General features: G+C 43.2%; 3 protein-coding genes across 3 annotated transcripts in view; all 3 read left to right on the forward strand.

The window, feature by feature from the left end:
• LOC119889225 (protocadherin gamma-A11-like) overlaps window positions 1-16,249 on the forward strand; it is a 261,420-nt gene that overhangs the window by 19,222 nt on the left and 225,949 nt on the right.
• Window positions 4,650-16,249, forward strand: part of LOC119889259 (protocadherin beta-16-like) — a gene marked incomplete in the record, with an annotated part of 73,367 nt that continues 61,767 nt past the window's right edge. Inside the window, 1 exon segment of the mRNA XM_038700169.1 lies at window positions 4,650-7,196. Within this exon segment, the coding sequence (XP_038556097.1) occupies window positions 4,773-7,196 (2,424 nt within the window).
• Window positions 9,475-15,995, forward strand: LOC119888695. The gene is made up of 2 exons (XM_038699395.1): window positions 9,475-11,992; window positions 13,512-15,995. The coding sequence occupies exons 1-2, from the start codon at window positions 9,587-9,589 to the stop codon at window positions 15,993-15,995; spliced, it is 4,890 nt and encodes a 1,629-aa protein (XP_038555323.1). The 5' UTR covers window positions 9,475-9,586.

Below are 16,249 nucleotides of genomic sequence, written 5' to 3' on the forward strand. Positions count from 1 at the left end.
CGCTCTGGGCAGTAGTTTTACAAGACAAAGACGTGTTCTCTGTCAGGATGGGAGACAAAGGATTTTCAAGGCTTAGTCCGATCGCCTGCTTCGCTTCCTTTATGGTAGCGCTGCACCTCGTTAATGGAGATCTGAGTTATTCTATTCCTGAAGAGATGAAACGCGACTCTATTATTGGAAATATAGGCAAAGACCTCGGTCTTGACCACAGAGCCTTTTCTTCACGACAGGCCCGTGTTGATTTTGAAGGAACTCGGAAAAGGTATTGTGACATAAACTTGAATACCGGAGATTTGATCGCATCCGAGAGAATTGACAGAGAAAGCCTTTGTGGCAAGAAACCCTCGTGTGTTGTGAAAGTAGATCTGGTGTTGGAAAACCCTCTGGAGCTTCATCGTGTAAGTCTTCATGTCCAAGATGTAAACGACAACTCGCCACAATTCCGAGATAATTTGATTGAAATGGAAATAAGTGAGTTAGCTGAAAAGGGAAGCCGATTTTCTATCGAGGAGGCCCATGACGCAGATATAGGTCAAAATGCTGTTCAAAGGTACAACCTTCAAAAGAACGACCATTTCATTTTATCAGTTGACAGCAGCAAGGTTGATCTTGTACTGGAAAATAAGCTTGATCGAGAGAAACAAAGAGAGTTGAATTTGCTTCTCACAGCATTAGATGGTGGCTCTCCTCAGAGATCAGGTACTGTAGTCATACACGTCACTGTGTTAGATGCTAATGATAACGCCCCAGTGTTCAACCAGGCCGTTTATAAAACCAGTCTGCCTGAGAACTCTCCTCCAGATACCATAGTGATTAGTGTTAGTGCTACTGACGCAGATGAAGGAGTGAATGGAGATGTGACATATCAGTTCGGCCATGTATCTGATGAAGATGTAAATATATTTTCTATTGATCCCAAAACCGGAGAAATTAGAGTAACTGCTGTGATTGACTTTGAAGAAATGAGTTCTTTTGAAATGAGAGTGCAAGCTAAAGATGGTTTAGGGCTAACCTCTTACGCCAAAGTTATAATAGATGTTACTGATATAAATGACAACGCCCCGGTGATATATTTAAAATCACTCTCTGACCCCATACCTGAGAACGCGTCACCTGGTACAGAGGTGGGCATCATTAACGTGCAGGACAGAGACTCTGAGAGTAACGGCAGGTCCGCTGCTCCATTCAGCAAAACGCCCCCTTTAAATTGGTTCCTTCTATTAAAAACTATTATTCTCTGGTGACCACAGGACAACTGGACCGTGAACTAGTGTCTGATTACAACATTACAATCACCGCCACTGACGAGGGCTCTCCACCTCTGTCCTCCTCTAAAACTGTCCAGTTATCTGTAGCAGACATCAACGACAACCCACCGGTGTTTGAGGAACAGTCCTACAGCGCATATGTGACTGAAAATAACAAACCTGGCTCCACTTTATGTTCCGTTAGTGCTCGAGACCCCGACTGGAGACAAAACGGTACAGTGATTTATTCTCTGTTACCCGGTGAGGTGAACGGTGCCCCGGTGTCCTCCTATCTGTCTGTTAACGGAGACACGGGGGTGATCCACGCTGTGAGGTCGTTTGATTATGAACAGTTCAGGAGTTTTAAAGTCCACGTGATGGCCAGAGACAACGGTTCTCCTCCGCTCAGCAGCAACGTGACCGTCAGTGTCTTCATATCGGATGTGAACGACAACTCTCCTCAGATTCTGTACCCCGCCCCGGAGGGCAACTCCTTCATGACCGAGCTGGTCCCCAAAGCTGCACACGGAGGCTCTCTGGTGTCCAAAGTGATAGCGGTGGACGCGGACTCCGGACAGAACGCCTGGCTGTCCTATCATATAGTCAAATCCACCGATCCGGGACTTTTCACTATCGGGGTCCACAGCGGAGAGATCAGGACCCAGCGGGACATTTCTGAGTCTGACAGCATGAAACAGAACCTTATTGTGGCAGTGAAAGATAACGGACAGCCCTCTCTCTCTGCCACCTGCTCCATGTATTTACTTATTTCTGATAACTTGGCTGAGGTGCCAGAACTGAAGGACATTTCTTATGATGAGAAGAACTCCAAGCTGACGTCATACCTGATCATCGCGCTGGTGTCTGTGTCCACCTTTTTCCTGACCTTCATTATCATCATCCTGGGTGTGAGGTTTTGTCGCAGGAGAAAGCCCAGACTGTTGTTTGATGGAGCAGTCGCCATCCCCAGCGCTTATCTCCCTCCTAATTACGCAGATGTTGACGGCACAGGAACTTTACGCAGCACTTACAATTATGACGCCTACCTGACAACGGGTTCTAGGACCAGTGACTTTAAGTTCGTGTCATCTTACAATGACAACACACTGCCTGCTGACCAGACTCTGAGGAAAAGTCCGACTGACTTTGCTGAGGTATTTGGTCATTCAGAGGAGTGTCCCGAGGTAGGCTCCAACATATTATACTTTTGGAAATCGTGATTACCTACTCTTCTTCCCTTGTATTTAATTTCTCCACTACAACAAGTTATTTTTTTAGTCATTTGCTTCACTATATATATATATATATATATATATATATATATATATATGGGACATCCTTAGAAACATATTGTGTGTCTTTATTTTTGCAGTTTAGTACTGTAGTTCGCAACAGTTTTTATGCACAAAGGAAAGTAGTACACGTATCATTAGTTTAATTATGCCGTTTCAACCAAAAGCGCTCACTTGTAGAATCTGATATTTGATGACTCCCAACACTTGAATAGTAGCTTTGAGACAGAAATTGCATAATAGTTCAGACCTCAGTGTATGATGACTGAAATGGTGCTACCACACTTCATAATCAGTGGTATTTGCTCACCTTGTGTTAAGTCTTGGCTGTTTCTTCATTGACTTATTGTGCTAACTTCAGAATACCAACAGTTTCTTTTCACCGGCAAATATTTCCTTCATCACAGCTATTTTGAGCAAGCAGAACAGTTATTTGCACAGTGGCTTTGGAATGTGGTGGACACTGTTCTGTCAAGTGATGCTCTCTGTGTTTGTCCATACGTGTCCATACTGGCTGAGAATGAAATGTTTACTATAGGAGCATAGCTGAATAGAATAGTCGGTCCTTTCTTTTTGACAATAGGACACATAATTTATGTTTTCTAATTATTCCAGTGCTCAACTTTAACTATAAATCATTATGCTGCAGACATAGTTAACCATAACCATGAGCCTAACCAGCTTTTCGACTATCAGTGTATTTTTTTTGTCTGTATCATTGTCAGGCTTCCAACAAGTGGGGGTGAGGACGACCATAGCCTGCTTTAAAGGCTTTGCCTTCACCGATTGTCTCATCTGATGATTGGGTGAACTTAAAGAAACGGCAGAATGCTTTTAAAAAAACATGATCACAACATAAACTTGGCAAAAATGGTTGGAAATCACAATTTAGTTTAGACACTTGTGGAAGTTTACTTTTTTGTTTCTAAATAACATTGAGTCATATAAAATAAGCTCATGCCTTGGTGCTCAGTGAGGCACAGCATGACTTTTATTTAGAAATGAAAAGTGTGGGTTGTTGAATGGTGCCAGCACTGTCACATTGTCTTAGTTTAGTACAGTCTTGTTGTAAACTTTGAATTTACACCAGTATGCTATCTATTTGGGAGATTTTCATCAACTATCTAAACACAATGTAAGTTTTCATAGGATTATACACATTTATAAGTCTAAATTGAGTATGCTAATGTTTTTTGTTGTGATTTAAGATTTTTAAATAACATGGTCATCGAAATCATTTGTATATCCTTACGACAGTACATTTCAACCCACTACATTCTAAACAAGGGTTTTAGTTGTAATTTTGATGTTGGATTTTTGATGGTCTTAAAAAGTATGTTTAATTCAAACGTCAATATTAATCAATTATCTTTCTTTCATATATTGAATATGTGAGCACTTTAAACAATATTCCCACTGCACAAATATTGGGCCTTTCTTTCTATTGTTCCCTTACATTAGCTCTTCTGTCACTTCTTTTGACCATACCTGTCATTCTAAATTGAGTCATGCTGGTCCCTAAGTCTGCAAAAGAGATTGTGGATTCTTACCAAATTTTGTACATTGTGTGTCATTGTTACTTAATCCTACTCTGTTTATTTTTCGTTTGTTGTGGGGTTTTCTGTTGCATTTTTTTTTTTTTTGCAGTTAATCAGAGTGCCTGTGCACACATTATTTAATCTTTGAACTAAGTTGTGATGAATTGGTGATTTTTTTCAACAAATAATCAAATATAGCAATGTGTATAGTGGAGTACAGTGACTTTTGCAGTATTATAGTGATGGTTGGTTTGTTTTACAGGCAGTTTCTGAAGAATGCAGTACAGAAAAGATATTCAGTAGTCAATAAATAACACTGAAGCCTCAGAAAATCAATCACAACAGTTGTATGGTCATTTGTGGCAGTACCATCTATATGGCAATGTCCATATAATAAACAAATAACGGCTGAATAACATTACGTTTTGCTTTGATATAGCCAATGAAGCTGTCCACTTGTTTCAGTTTGCAGTGCTATAACTGATTGAAACTCTTGGTGTCACTGTACACCAACAAAGGCCCGAACGGGTCGGCAGCTTCATCCATTCTTTCCACCATTGCCAAGCGTTATTGTGGTGCGGTGTGTCTGCCAGCTAAGGACGATACGAAAGGCCTACATTGTGATGATATTTGGATAGTTAATTACAGCGAGGAATACCACCCTCTTTGATAACTTTGAACGAATTGGCTGGGGAATGATGCACGCCTGGCCCATCATGGGAAACACAGTCTACAGAGGATTTTCTATGAATCGCTATTGTGTTTTTTGCCTTTTCCTCGGCCTGCATTTCGCGTATGGAGCTGTGAGCTACTCTGCTGCTGAGGAGATGAAACGCGGGTCGGTGATTGGAAATATAGCCAAAGATCTCGGCCTCGGGACTGCCACACTTTCCTCGCGTAAAGCTCGTATTGACACAAACAGGAATGACAAGCGGTATTGTGATATTAATCTGAGCACCGGGGATTTGATTGTTACTGACAGGATTGACAGGGAAGCCCTTTGTGGTAAGAAGGTGACTTGCGTTTTTAAAGAGGAGCTTGTTTTGGAAAACCCTTTAGAGCTCCATCGTATCAGCATTCATGTGCAGGATATGAACGACAACGCCCCGCAGTTTAGTGAGGACCTGATTTCATTTGAAATAACAGAATCCGCAGTCAAAGGAGCTAGATTCTTACTCACTGAAGCCCATGATGCAGATATCGGTACAAATACTGTACAGCGTTACAATTTACAAAACAATGAGCATTTCACGATTAATGTAGACACAGAGGCCAGTGGACGTACACGCTCCGAATTGGTTTTGGTAAAGGAATTAGACCGAGAGCAAGAGAAAGAACTGAAATTAGTGCTTACAGCTCTAGATGGTGGCTCACCTCAGAGATCAGGTACTGCGATCATTCACGTCACTGTACTGGATGCTAATGATAACGCCCCAGTGTTCAGCCAGGCTGTTTATAAAGCCACTCTGCCTGAAAACGCACCCTTGGATACATTAGTTGTTACGGTGAGAGCCACTGATGCAGACGCGGGGCCCAATGGAGATATTACTTACAATTTTGATCATGTGTCGGATGACCACGTCTCTTTGTTCTCACTTGATCATAAGACAGGGCAAATAAGAATCATCGGCTCTATTGATTATGAGACTGAGACCTCCATTGAACTGCGAATAAGAGCAAAAGACGGACCAGGTCTTACCTCGTATTGTACAGTAATTATAGATATAACGGATGTCAATGACAACCCACCAACTATCAGTCTGAAATCACTGTCTTATCCCATACCTGAGAACGTGTCACCTGGTACAGAGGTGGGCATTATTAACGTGCAGGACAGAGACTCTGAGAGTAACGGACAGGTCCGCTGCTCCATTCAGCAAAACGCCCCCTTTAAGTTGGTTCCTTCTATTAAAAACTATTATTCTCTGGTGACCACAGGACAACTGGACCGTGAACTAGTGTCTGATTACAACATCACAATCACCGCCACTGACGAGGGCTCTCCACCTCTGTCCTCCTCTAAAACTGTTCAGTTATCTGTAGCAGACATCAACGACAACCCACCGGTGTTTGAGGAACAGTCCTACAGCGCATATGTGACTGAAAATAACAAACCTGGCTCCACTTTATGTTCCGTTAGTGCTCGAGACCCCGACTGGAGACAAAACGGTACAGTGATTTATTCTCTGTTACCCGGTGAGGTGAACGGTGCCCCGGTGTCCTCCTATCTGTCTGTTAACGGAGACACGGGGGTGATCCACGCTGTGAGGTCGTTTGATTATGAACAGTTCAGGAGTTTTAAAGTCCACGTGATGGCCAGAGACAACGGTTCTCCTCCGCTCAGCAGCAACGTGACCGTCAGTGTCTTCATATCGGATGTGAACGACAACTCTCCTCAGATTCTGTACCCCGCCCCGGAGGGCAACTCCTTCATGACCGAGCTGGTCCCCAAAGCTGCACACGGAGGCTCTCTGGTGTCCAAAGTGATAGCGGTGGACGCGGACTCCGGACAGAACGCCTGGCTGTCCTATCATATAGTCAAATCCACTGATCCGGGACTTTTCACTATCGGGGTCCACAGCGGAGAGATCAGGACCCAGCGGGACATTTCTGAGTCTGACAGCATGAAACAGAACCTTATTGTGGCAGTGAAAGATAACGGACAGCCCTCTCTCTCTGCCACCTGCTCCATGTATTTACTTATTTCTGATAACTTGGCTGAGGTGCCAGAACTGAAGGACATTTCTTATGATGAGAAGAACTCCAAGCTGACCTCATACCTGATCATCGCGCTGGTGTCTGTGTCCACCTTTTTCCTGACCTTCATTATCATCATCCTGGGTGTGAGGTTTTGTCGCAGGAGAAAGCCCAGACTGTTGTTTGATGGAGCAGTCGCCATCCCCAGCGCTTATCTCCCTCCTAATTACGCAGATGTTGACGGCACAGGAACTTTACGCAGCACTTACAATTATGACGCCTACCTGACAACGGGTTCTAGGACCAGCGACTTTAAGTTCGTGTCATCTTACAATGACAACACACTGCCTGCTGACCAGACTCTGAGGAAAAGTCCGACTGACTTTGCAGATTCGTTTGGGGATTGTGATGCTTCTCCTGAGGTAGGAACATGACTTATTCACACCTTCGTCATCCAGACAGTACGCTTACAGTTATTATTTGTATTTTCCTTCCTGTCATTGTTATACTACAATTTTACTCAACTTAACATATGTGGCAATTAACGTAATAACGTCATTTCACCTAAAAGTTACTACATGCTTCAGTACATAGTTAGTTTCACTTGTTTCTAAATTCACATTGAGCGTCATATTGCACCATGAGTTCAGAAGTGAGTTTTTTTCATATTTTCTGGTCTTTTGAGTAGAGGCTGTTGATCTTTTTGTCCTCCCCTTTCCCCATAACCGGTCTTTAACACTGCATCAGCGTCTCTGCTCAAGTGTCTTTTGGGTTGAGTTGCAGCCTGTTGTCCTTGTCTCTGTCCTTGGTGCTGAACTTCGCTTTTGCTCTTATGATGTTTGCTCCTGAGACATCTCTTTCCCATTTAGTAATCAACATTTGGGCTCTGTAATACACTTATTTTAAAAACATGAGAAAAACTCACATCAGTTGAATGAGTGAAATTTGTTTTCTGTTAGTGAGCAGTGTTGGTCAAGTTGTCACTCAGAAATTGTAATATATTACTTATTGCTCCTTCAAAAAGTAATATACTTTACTTATTACTGGATGATACGTTATGTTAATATATGAATTTCCAGTGTTTCCCACAGAATGACAGCGTCAGGGGGCAGAGAGGCCGGGGGGCAGGGGGTATTCTAACTTTGATATATGCTCCTCAATAAAATATGATTTTAAACAGGCCTAGTAAAAAAAAAATGAAAATCAATATGTGGCTGTCAGTGTTGATAATTATCCAAATTAGGCTAATTATGGGAAACACTACTTTCACTACCACCCCCCTTCACACCCGAACAAAGCAGTCTCTCCTGACTTTTTAGCTAATATCATATTCATAATAGCAGCAAGGAGTGTGGTTTTTACAAAGCATATAGCCTAGGCCTAACGTTTCTTAACACAAGCGAGTGAAAGAAAAAAATACAGCAAGTAAATCCCGACTTTTAAACAGTTGTTTTTCTGCACATGTAGCCTATTTATAAGAGCAGTATTCAGTAGTTACAAAACGCTACGTCAAAGCCACTCTCTCCTGACGAGTCCAACCATCAGTGGCAGTAGCTGCCGGAGTTTCATTCCGTAAGTTTCACGTTGCTCTGCTGCTTCAGCAGACGCTTCAATGAATTAGATGTAGAAATGTTTGCGGTTGAAAGCGTTTTGCTGGTTTACACTAGACGACAATGTTCTTTGCATCCGACTGTGACACAATAATGGCAGTAGCTACTTACAGCTGTGGAGAGAACGCCTTTCTCCTTCGTTCTACTTTCGTGCCGCTGAGCTGCCGCACAGTTGTGGATTCACGTCAAGAATGGTGCGTTCAGTAAGGAGTAACACAGCGTTACTTGCATTAGTAACTAGTAATACTATTACTGTTTTAGAAAAGTAATATTATTACAGTTACTGCCCAACACTGTCAGTGAGTAACATTTCATGTTTGTAAGTTCATTTCATTAAGAGATTACTTACATTTACTGTTGTTCACGTACTTATTCTGTGTAAGAAATATTGTTTTCAGCTTATTTATTTATTCATTAAATCCGATAGTGATGTTCAAGTCATAGACATGCTTTGTCGACCAATGCAACATAAAACGGATCCTGTCCTACGCTTGTTGTGTTGTGTTTGTACTCATTAGGATATTTTAGGTAAACTTTGTTATCGGAATCAAGTGGATTATAGTGGAAACGTGAGGCCGATTTTGGCATGTTTCGGGAGAAAAATATTGGAATATTTGCTATTTTATTGAGAGAGAAATACAGAGAGCGGCAGAGGGAGACAGATAAGGGTTTCAAAGTGGAGTTTTTATCGTGCAACACTAAGGGGCATGATCGGTGGTAAAACATCTTTTAACATTTGGTACATGTTGCCTTACTATTATGACTATGAAATAATTTAGGTGGATTACTTCAGGAGGAGATTTAGTCGTCTTTATAAAGCATTTTATCACAGCGAACAAGCTTTTTACTTAAACAAAAGAGAGACAACGGGATAGTGCCTCATTACACTTTTTAATACCTTATTAAAATGTGTTTTTATTGAAACATGACGGTCAAACCACCAGATAATGTGTTAAGGGATTTTCCATCTCTTCTGTAAAACTGTTATATGCGATTTTTACTCACGGTGTCAGTATAGACCAGCGAAGGAGTCAAACGTTCAGCCTGCTTTGCGCACCACCCACTATTGGGATCGACCAGCCCCGTGTTCTGTACAGCCTTCAACAAAGACGACAAATGCTTGGGAGGAACACATATTGATCGATTAGGGCATTTTAATGGTTTAAACTATCGTGTTTTAATTTGTGTAGTGCGGTCTGAGGATGATGAACAGACGGGGCGTTCTTCAAAGCGTTGGCTTTGTCTTTTTCTTTGTTGTGGTGCACCACGCACACGGAGACCTGAGCTATTCTGTACAGGAGGAGCTGAAGCGCGGATCTGTTATTGGGAATGTCGCCAAGGATCTCGGACTGGAGGTGGGCAGACTATCTGCTCGCAAAGCTCGTGTTGACATGGAAGGAAACGAAAGACAATATTGCGGGATCAACCTTCGAAGCGGGGATTTAGTCGTTGCGGAAAGAATAGACAGAGAGGAGCATTGCGGAGAAAAGCCTTCATGTGTTCTTAAATTCGAGCTGCTATTAGAGAATCCACTGGAGTTACACCGATTGTCCCTGCAGGTGCAGGACGTGAACGACAATGCACCAATTTTCCCGAAGGATGTTATAAAGCTTGACATTAGAGAATCAGCTGACAAAGGAGCGAAGTATCGCATTAATGCAGCACAAGATGCTGATATAGGCAAGAATTCAGTTGAAAGCTACATTTTGCAACAAAACCCCCACTTTGTGTTCAGTATTCAGACGACAAATGCTGGCAGTAAATACGGTGAGTTGGTTTTAGATAAGGAGTTAGACCGGGAGGAGCAGCAGGAAATGAAATTATTGCTCACAGCTGTGGATGGTGGTTCTCCTCAGAGATCCGGGACTGTAGTCATACACGTCGTTGTGCTTGATGCTAATGATAACGCCCCGGTGTTTACTGAGGCCGTATATACAGCCACGTTACCGGAAAACTCCCCTTTTCATACTCCAGTTATCACTGTAAGTGCATCAGATGCAGATGAAGGTGCCAACGGAGAGGTTACGTATGAATTTAGCCGAATATCAGATAAATCACAAAAGCTTTTTTCACTAGATGAGAAGACTGGAGAAATCAGTGTGTCTGGTGACATAGATTATGAAGAGGGATCGAAATATGAAGTGTTAGTTGAGGCCAAAGATGGTTATGGCCTCTCTTCAGAAGCAAAAGTAATTATTGATATCACTGATGTGAACGACAACGCCCCAGTTATATATCTGAAATCACTCAGTAGTCCCATACCTGAGAACGTGTCACCTGGTACAGAGGTGGGCATCATTAACGTGCAGGACAGAGACTCTGAGAGTAATGGGCAGGTCCGCTGCTCCATTCAGCAAAACGCCCCCTTTAAATTGGTTCCTTCTATTAAAAACTATTATTCTCTGGTGACCACAGGACAACTGGACCGTGAACTAGTGTCTGATTACAACATTACAATCACCGCCACTGACGAGGGCTCTCCACCTCTGTCCTCCTCTAAAACTGTTCAGTTATCTGTAGCAGACATCAACGACAACCCACCGGTGTTTGAGGAACAGTCCTACAGCGCATATGTGACTGAAAATAACAAACCTGGCTCCTCTTTATGTTCCGTTAGTGCTCGAGACCCCGACTGGAGACAAAACGGTACAGTGATTTATTCTCTGTTACCCGGTGAGGTGAACGGTGCCCCGGTGTCCTCCTATCTGTCTGTTAACGGAGACACGGGGGTGATCCACGCTGTGAGGTCGTTTGATTATGAACAGTTCAGGAGTTTTAAAGTCCACGTGATGGCCAGAGACAACGGTTCTCCTCCGCTCAGCAGCAACGTGACCGTCAGTGTCTTCATATCGGATGTGAACGACAACTCTCCTCAGATTCTGTACCCCGCCCCGGAGGGCAACTCCTTCATGACCGAGCTGGTCCCCAAAGCTGCACACGGAGGCTCTCTGGTGTCCAAAGTGATAGCGGTGGACGCGGACTCCGGACAGAACGCCTGGCTGTCCTATCATATAGTCAAATCCACTGATCCGGGACTTTTCACTATCGGGGTCCACAGCGGAGAGATCAGGACCCAGCGGGACATTTCTGAGTCTGACAGCATGAAACAGAACCTTATTGTGGCAGTGAAAGATAACGGACAGCCCTCTCTCTCTGCCACCTGCTCCATGTATTTACTTATTTCTGATAACTTGGCTGAGGTGCCAGAACTGAAGGACATTTCTTATGATGAGAAGAACTCCAAGCTGACCTCATACCTGATCATCGCGCTGGTGTCTGTGTCCACCTTTTTCCTGACCTTCATTATCATCATCCTGGGTGTGAGGTTTTGTCGCAGGAGAAAGCCCAGACTGTTGTTTGATGGAGCAGTCGCCATCCCCAGCGCTTATCTCCCTCCTAATTACGCAGATGTTGACGGCACAGGAACTTTACGCAGCACTTACAATTATGACGCCTACCTGACAACGGGTTCTAGGACCAGTGACTTTAAGTTCGTGTCATCTTACAATGACAACACACTGCCTGCTGACCAGACTCTGAGGAAAAGCCCAACAGACTTTCCTGAAGTGTTTGGAGATTCTGATTCTTCTCCTGAGGTAGGGACGGATGTCACATATCATATGACTTACACCGCAGCCAATAACCTTACAGCTACAATTTGTATTTGGCTTCCTTGTCTATTTTTATATAACGATTTAAGACAACTTAACATGCGTGGCAGTTAATTCATTTCACGTTAAAAGTTAATTTACGCTTTAGTAAATAGATCGTAGTTTCACTTGTTTTTAAATTCACATTGAGCGTGATAATGCACCAAACGTTTAGAGGTGACGTCTTTCATGGTCTTTGGAGTTGATACTGTTGATGTTTGTCTGTTTTGTCATATCCTTCCCCTAAAACCGGCCTATCCCTTAACACTGCATCAGCGTCTCTGCCCGTGTCTTTTGGGTTGAGCTCCTGCCAGTTGTTTTTGTCTCTGTCTTTGGTGGTAAAGGTCACTGTTGCTCTTGTGATGTTATTTTTTTCACCTTTCAAACGTTTTAGATTACAGTTTCACTCAGAAAATGTTTTTCCCGAGACATCTTTTCCCCAGATTCAGTAATTAACATTTGGGCTCTATATTGCACCTATACCTTGCTATGAGGTCAAACCCGAGAGAACACGCTGGTGAGGTACAGGAAAAAAGGAAACATCCCATCAGTGGAATGAGTGAAAGTGATTTCTATAAGTAAAATGTAATATTTAAAATATTAATAAAATCCCAGACTTACAAATTCATGTATGTAACATCATCTCATTAAGACATTATATCCACTTTCTGCTATTCATATATTTTTTCTGCGCAGGGAATATTGTTTTCCCATTTTTCTATTTATGAACTTTACATTTAAAGTTCAAGTCAAAAACAATTTTTTTTCGACAGGTGCAACATAAAAGGCAAGTTGTTGTTGTAGTACCAATTTTGTGTTATGTTATTGTTAAGGAGACTTTGTTATTTGATCTAAGTGTACTTTAGTGGAATCTCGAGAACAATATTTGCATTTTTTTAAGACAAACATATTGCAATCTATTCTATTTTATTGAGAGAGAGAGAGAGAGAGAGAGAGAGAGAGAGAGAGAGAGAAATAAATAAATGAGTTTCTAAGCTAAGGAGGAGTTTTTAGCGTGCAACACTGACCAGTATGATATGTGGTAAACACTGTTTAACATTTGTTAATGGTTGTCTTATTATTATCACTATAAAATGCTTTAGGTGGATTACTTCAGGAGGAGATATAGTCGTGTTTATAAAGCATTGTAACACAGCGAGCAAGCATCTGATTTTATATTAATACTTTTTTAAAATACGTTTTAAACGAAACATCAATGTCAGTCCACCCGATAATTTGTTAAGGGATTTCCCATCTCGTCTGTAAGACTGTTATATTTCATTTTTACTCACGGTGTCAGTATAGACCAGCGAAGGAGTCAAACGTTCAGTCTGCTTTGCACACCACCCACTATTGGGATCGACCAGCCCCGTGTTCTGTACAGCCTTCAACAAAGACGACAAATGCTTGGAAGGAACACATATTGATCAATTAGGGCATTTTAATGGTTTAAACTATCGTGTTTTAATTTGTGTAGTGCGGTCTGAGGATGATGAACAGACGGGGCGTTCTTCAAAGCTTTGGCTTTGTCTTTTTCTTTGTTGTGGTGCACCACGCACACGGAGACCTGAGCTATTCTGTACAGGAGGAGCTGAAGCGCGGATCTGTTATTGGGAATGTCGCCAAGGATCTCGGACTGGAGGTGGGCAGACTATCTGCTCGCAAAGCTCGTGTTGACATGGAAGGAAACGAAAGACAATATTGCGGGATCAACCTTCGAAGCGGGGATTTAGTCGTTGCGGAAAGAATAGACAGAGAGGAGCATTGCGGAGAAAAGCCTTCATGTGTTCTTAAATTCGAGCTGCTATTAGAGAATCCACTGGAGTTACACCGATTGTCCCTGCAGGTGCAGGACGTGAACGACAATGCACCAATTTTCCCGAAGGATGTTATAAAGCTTGACATTAGAGAATCAGCTGACAAAGGAGCGAAGTATCGCATTAATGCAGCACATGACGCTGATATAGGCAAGAATTCAGTTGAAAGCTACATTTTGCAACAAAACCCCCACTTTGTGTTCAGTATTCAGACGACAAATGCTGGCAGTAAATACGGTGAGTTGGTTTTAGATAAGGAGTTAGACCGGGAGGAGCAGCAGGAAATGAAATTATTGCTCACAGCTGTGGATGGTGGTTCTCCTCAGAGATCCGGGACTGTAGTCATACACGTCGTTGTGCTTGATGCTAATGATAACGCCCCGGTGTTTACTGAGGCCGTATATACAGCCACGATACCGGAAAGCTCCCCTTTTCATACTCCAGTTATCACTGTAAGTGCATCAGATGCAGATGAAGGTGCCAACGGAGAGGTTACGTATGAATTTAGCCGAATATCAGATAAATCACGAAACCTTTTTTCACTAGATGAGAAGACTGGAGAAATCAGTGTGTCTGGTGACATAGATTATGAAGAGGGATCGAAATATGAAGTGTTAGTTGAGGCCAAAGATGGTTATGGCCTCTCTTCAGAAGCAAAAGTAATTATTGATATCACTGATGTGAACGACAACGCCCCAGTTATATATCTGAAATCACTCAGTAGTCCCATACCTGAGAACGCGTCACCTGGTACAGAGGTGGGCATCATTAACGTGCAGGACAGAGACTCTGAGAGTAACGGGCAGGTCCGCTGCTCCATTCAGCAAAACGCCCCCTTTAAATTGGTTCCTTCTATTAAAAACTATTATTCTCTGGTGACCACAGGACAACTGGACCGTGAACTAGTGTCTGATTACAACATTACAATCACCGCCACTGACGAGGGCTCTCCACCTCTGTCCTCCTCTAAAACTGTTCAGTTATCTGTAGCAGACATCAACGACAACCCACCGGTGTTTGAGGAACAGTCCTACAGCGCATATGTGACTGAAAATAACAAACCTGGCTCCTCTTTATGTTCCGTTAGTGCTCGAGACCCCGACTGGAGACAAAACGGTACAGTGATTTATTCTCTGTTACCCGGTGAGGTGAACGGTGCCCCGGTGTCCTCCTATCTGTCTGTTAACGGAGACACGGGGGTGATCCACGCTGTGAGGTCGTTTGATTATGAACAGTTCAGGAGTTTTAAAGTCCACGTGATGGCCAGAGACAACGGTTCTCCTCCGCTCAGCAGCAACGTGACCGTCAGTGTCTTCATATCGGATGTGAACGACAACTCTCCTCAGATACTGTACCCCGCCCCGGAGGGCAACTCCTTCATGACCGAGCTGGTCCCCAAAGCTGCACACGGAGGCTCTCTGGTGTCCAAAGTGATAGCGGTGGACGCGGACTCCGGACAGAACGCCTGGCTGTCCTATCATATAGTCAAATCCACCGATCCGGGACTTTTCACTATCGGTGTCCACAGCGGAGAGATCAGGACCCAGCGGGACATTTCTGAGTCTGACAGCATGAAACAGAACCTTATTGTGGCAGTGAAAGATAACGGACAGCCCTCTCTCTCTGCCACCTGCTCCATGTATTTACTTATTTCTGATAACTTGGCTGAGGTGCCAGAACTGAAGGACATTTCTTATGATGAGAAGAACTCCAAGCTGACCTCATACCTGATCATCGCGCTGGTGTCTGTGTCCACCTTTTTCCTGACCTTCATTATCATCATCCTGGGTGTGAGGTTTTGTCGCAGGAGAAAGCCCAGACTGTTGTTTGATGGAGCAGTCGCCATCCCCAGCGCTTATCTCCCTCCTAATTACGCAGATGTTGACGGCACAGGAACTTTACGCAGCACCTACAATTATGACGCCTACCTGACAACGGGTTCTAGGACCAGCGACTTTAAGTTCGTGTCATCTTACAATGACAACACACTGCCTGCTGACCAGACTCTGAGGAAAAGTCCAACAGACTTTGCCGATTCGTTTGGGGATTGTGATGACTCTCCTGAGGTAGGAACCGATGTCACATATCATATGACTCATTCAAACCTTCGTCATCCGGACGAAGGTTTCGTCCGGATGCTTTAGTACATTGTTAGTTTCACTTGTTTCTAAATTGACATTGAGCGTCATAATGCACCATAAGTTTAGGTGAGTTTTTTCATATTTTCTGGTCTTTCCAGTAGAGGCTGTTGATCTTTTTGTCGCCCCCTTTCCCCAAAACCGGTCTTTAACACTGCATCAGCGTCTCTGCTCAAGTGTCTTTTTGGGTTGAGTTGCAGCCTGTTGTTTTTGTCTCTGTCCTTGGTGCTGAACTTCGCTTTTGCTCTTATGATGTTTGC

This window comes from Micropterus salmoides, unplaced genomic scaffold (assembly GCF_014851395.1).
Source record: "Micropterus salmoides isolate LMB-PRFRI ecotype aquatic unplaced genomic scaffold, ASM1485139v1 Ms_hic_scaffold_5, whole genome shotgun sequence".
In the NCBI taxonomy this organism is placed as follows: Eukaryota; Metazoa; Chordata; class Actinopteri; order Centrarchiformes; family Centrarchidae; genus Micropterus; species Micropterus salmoides.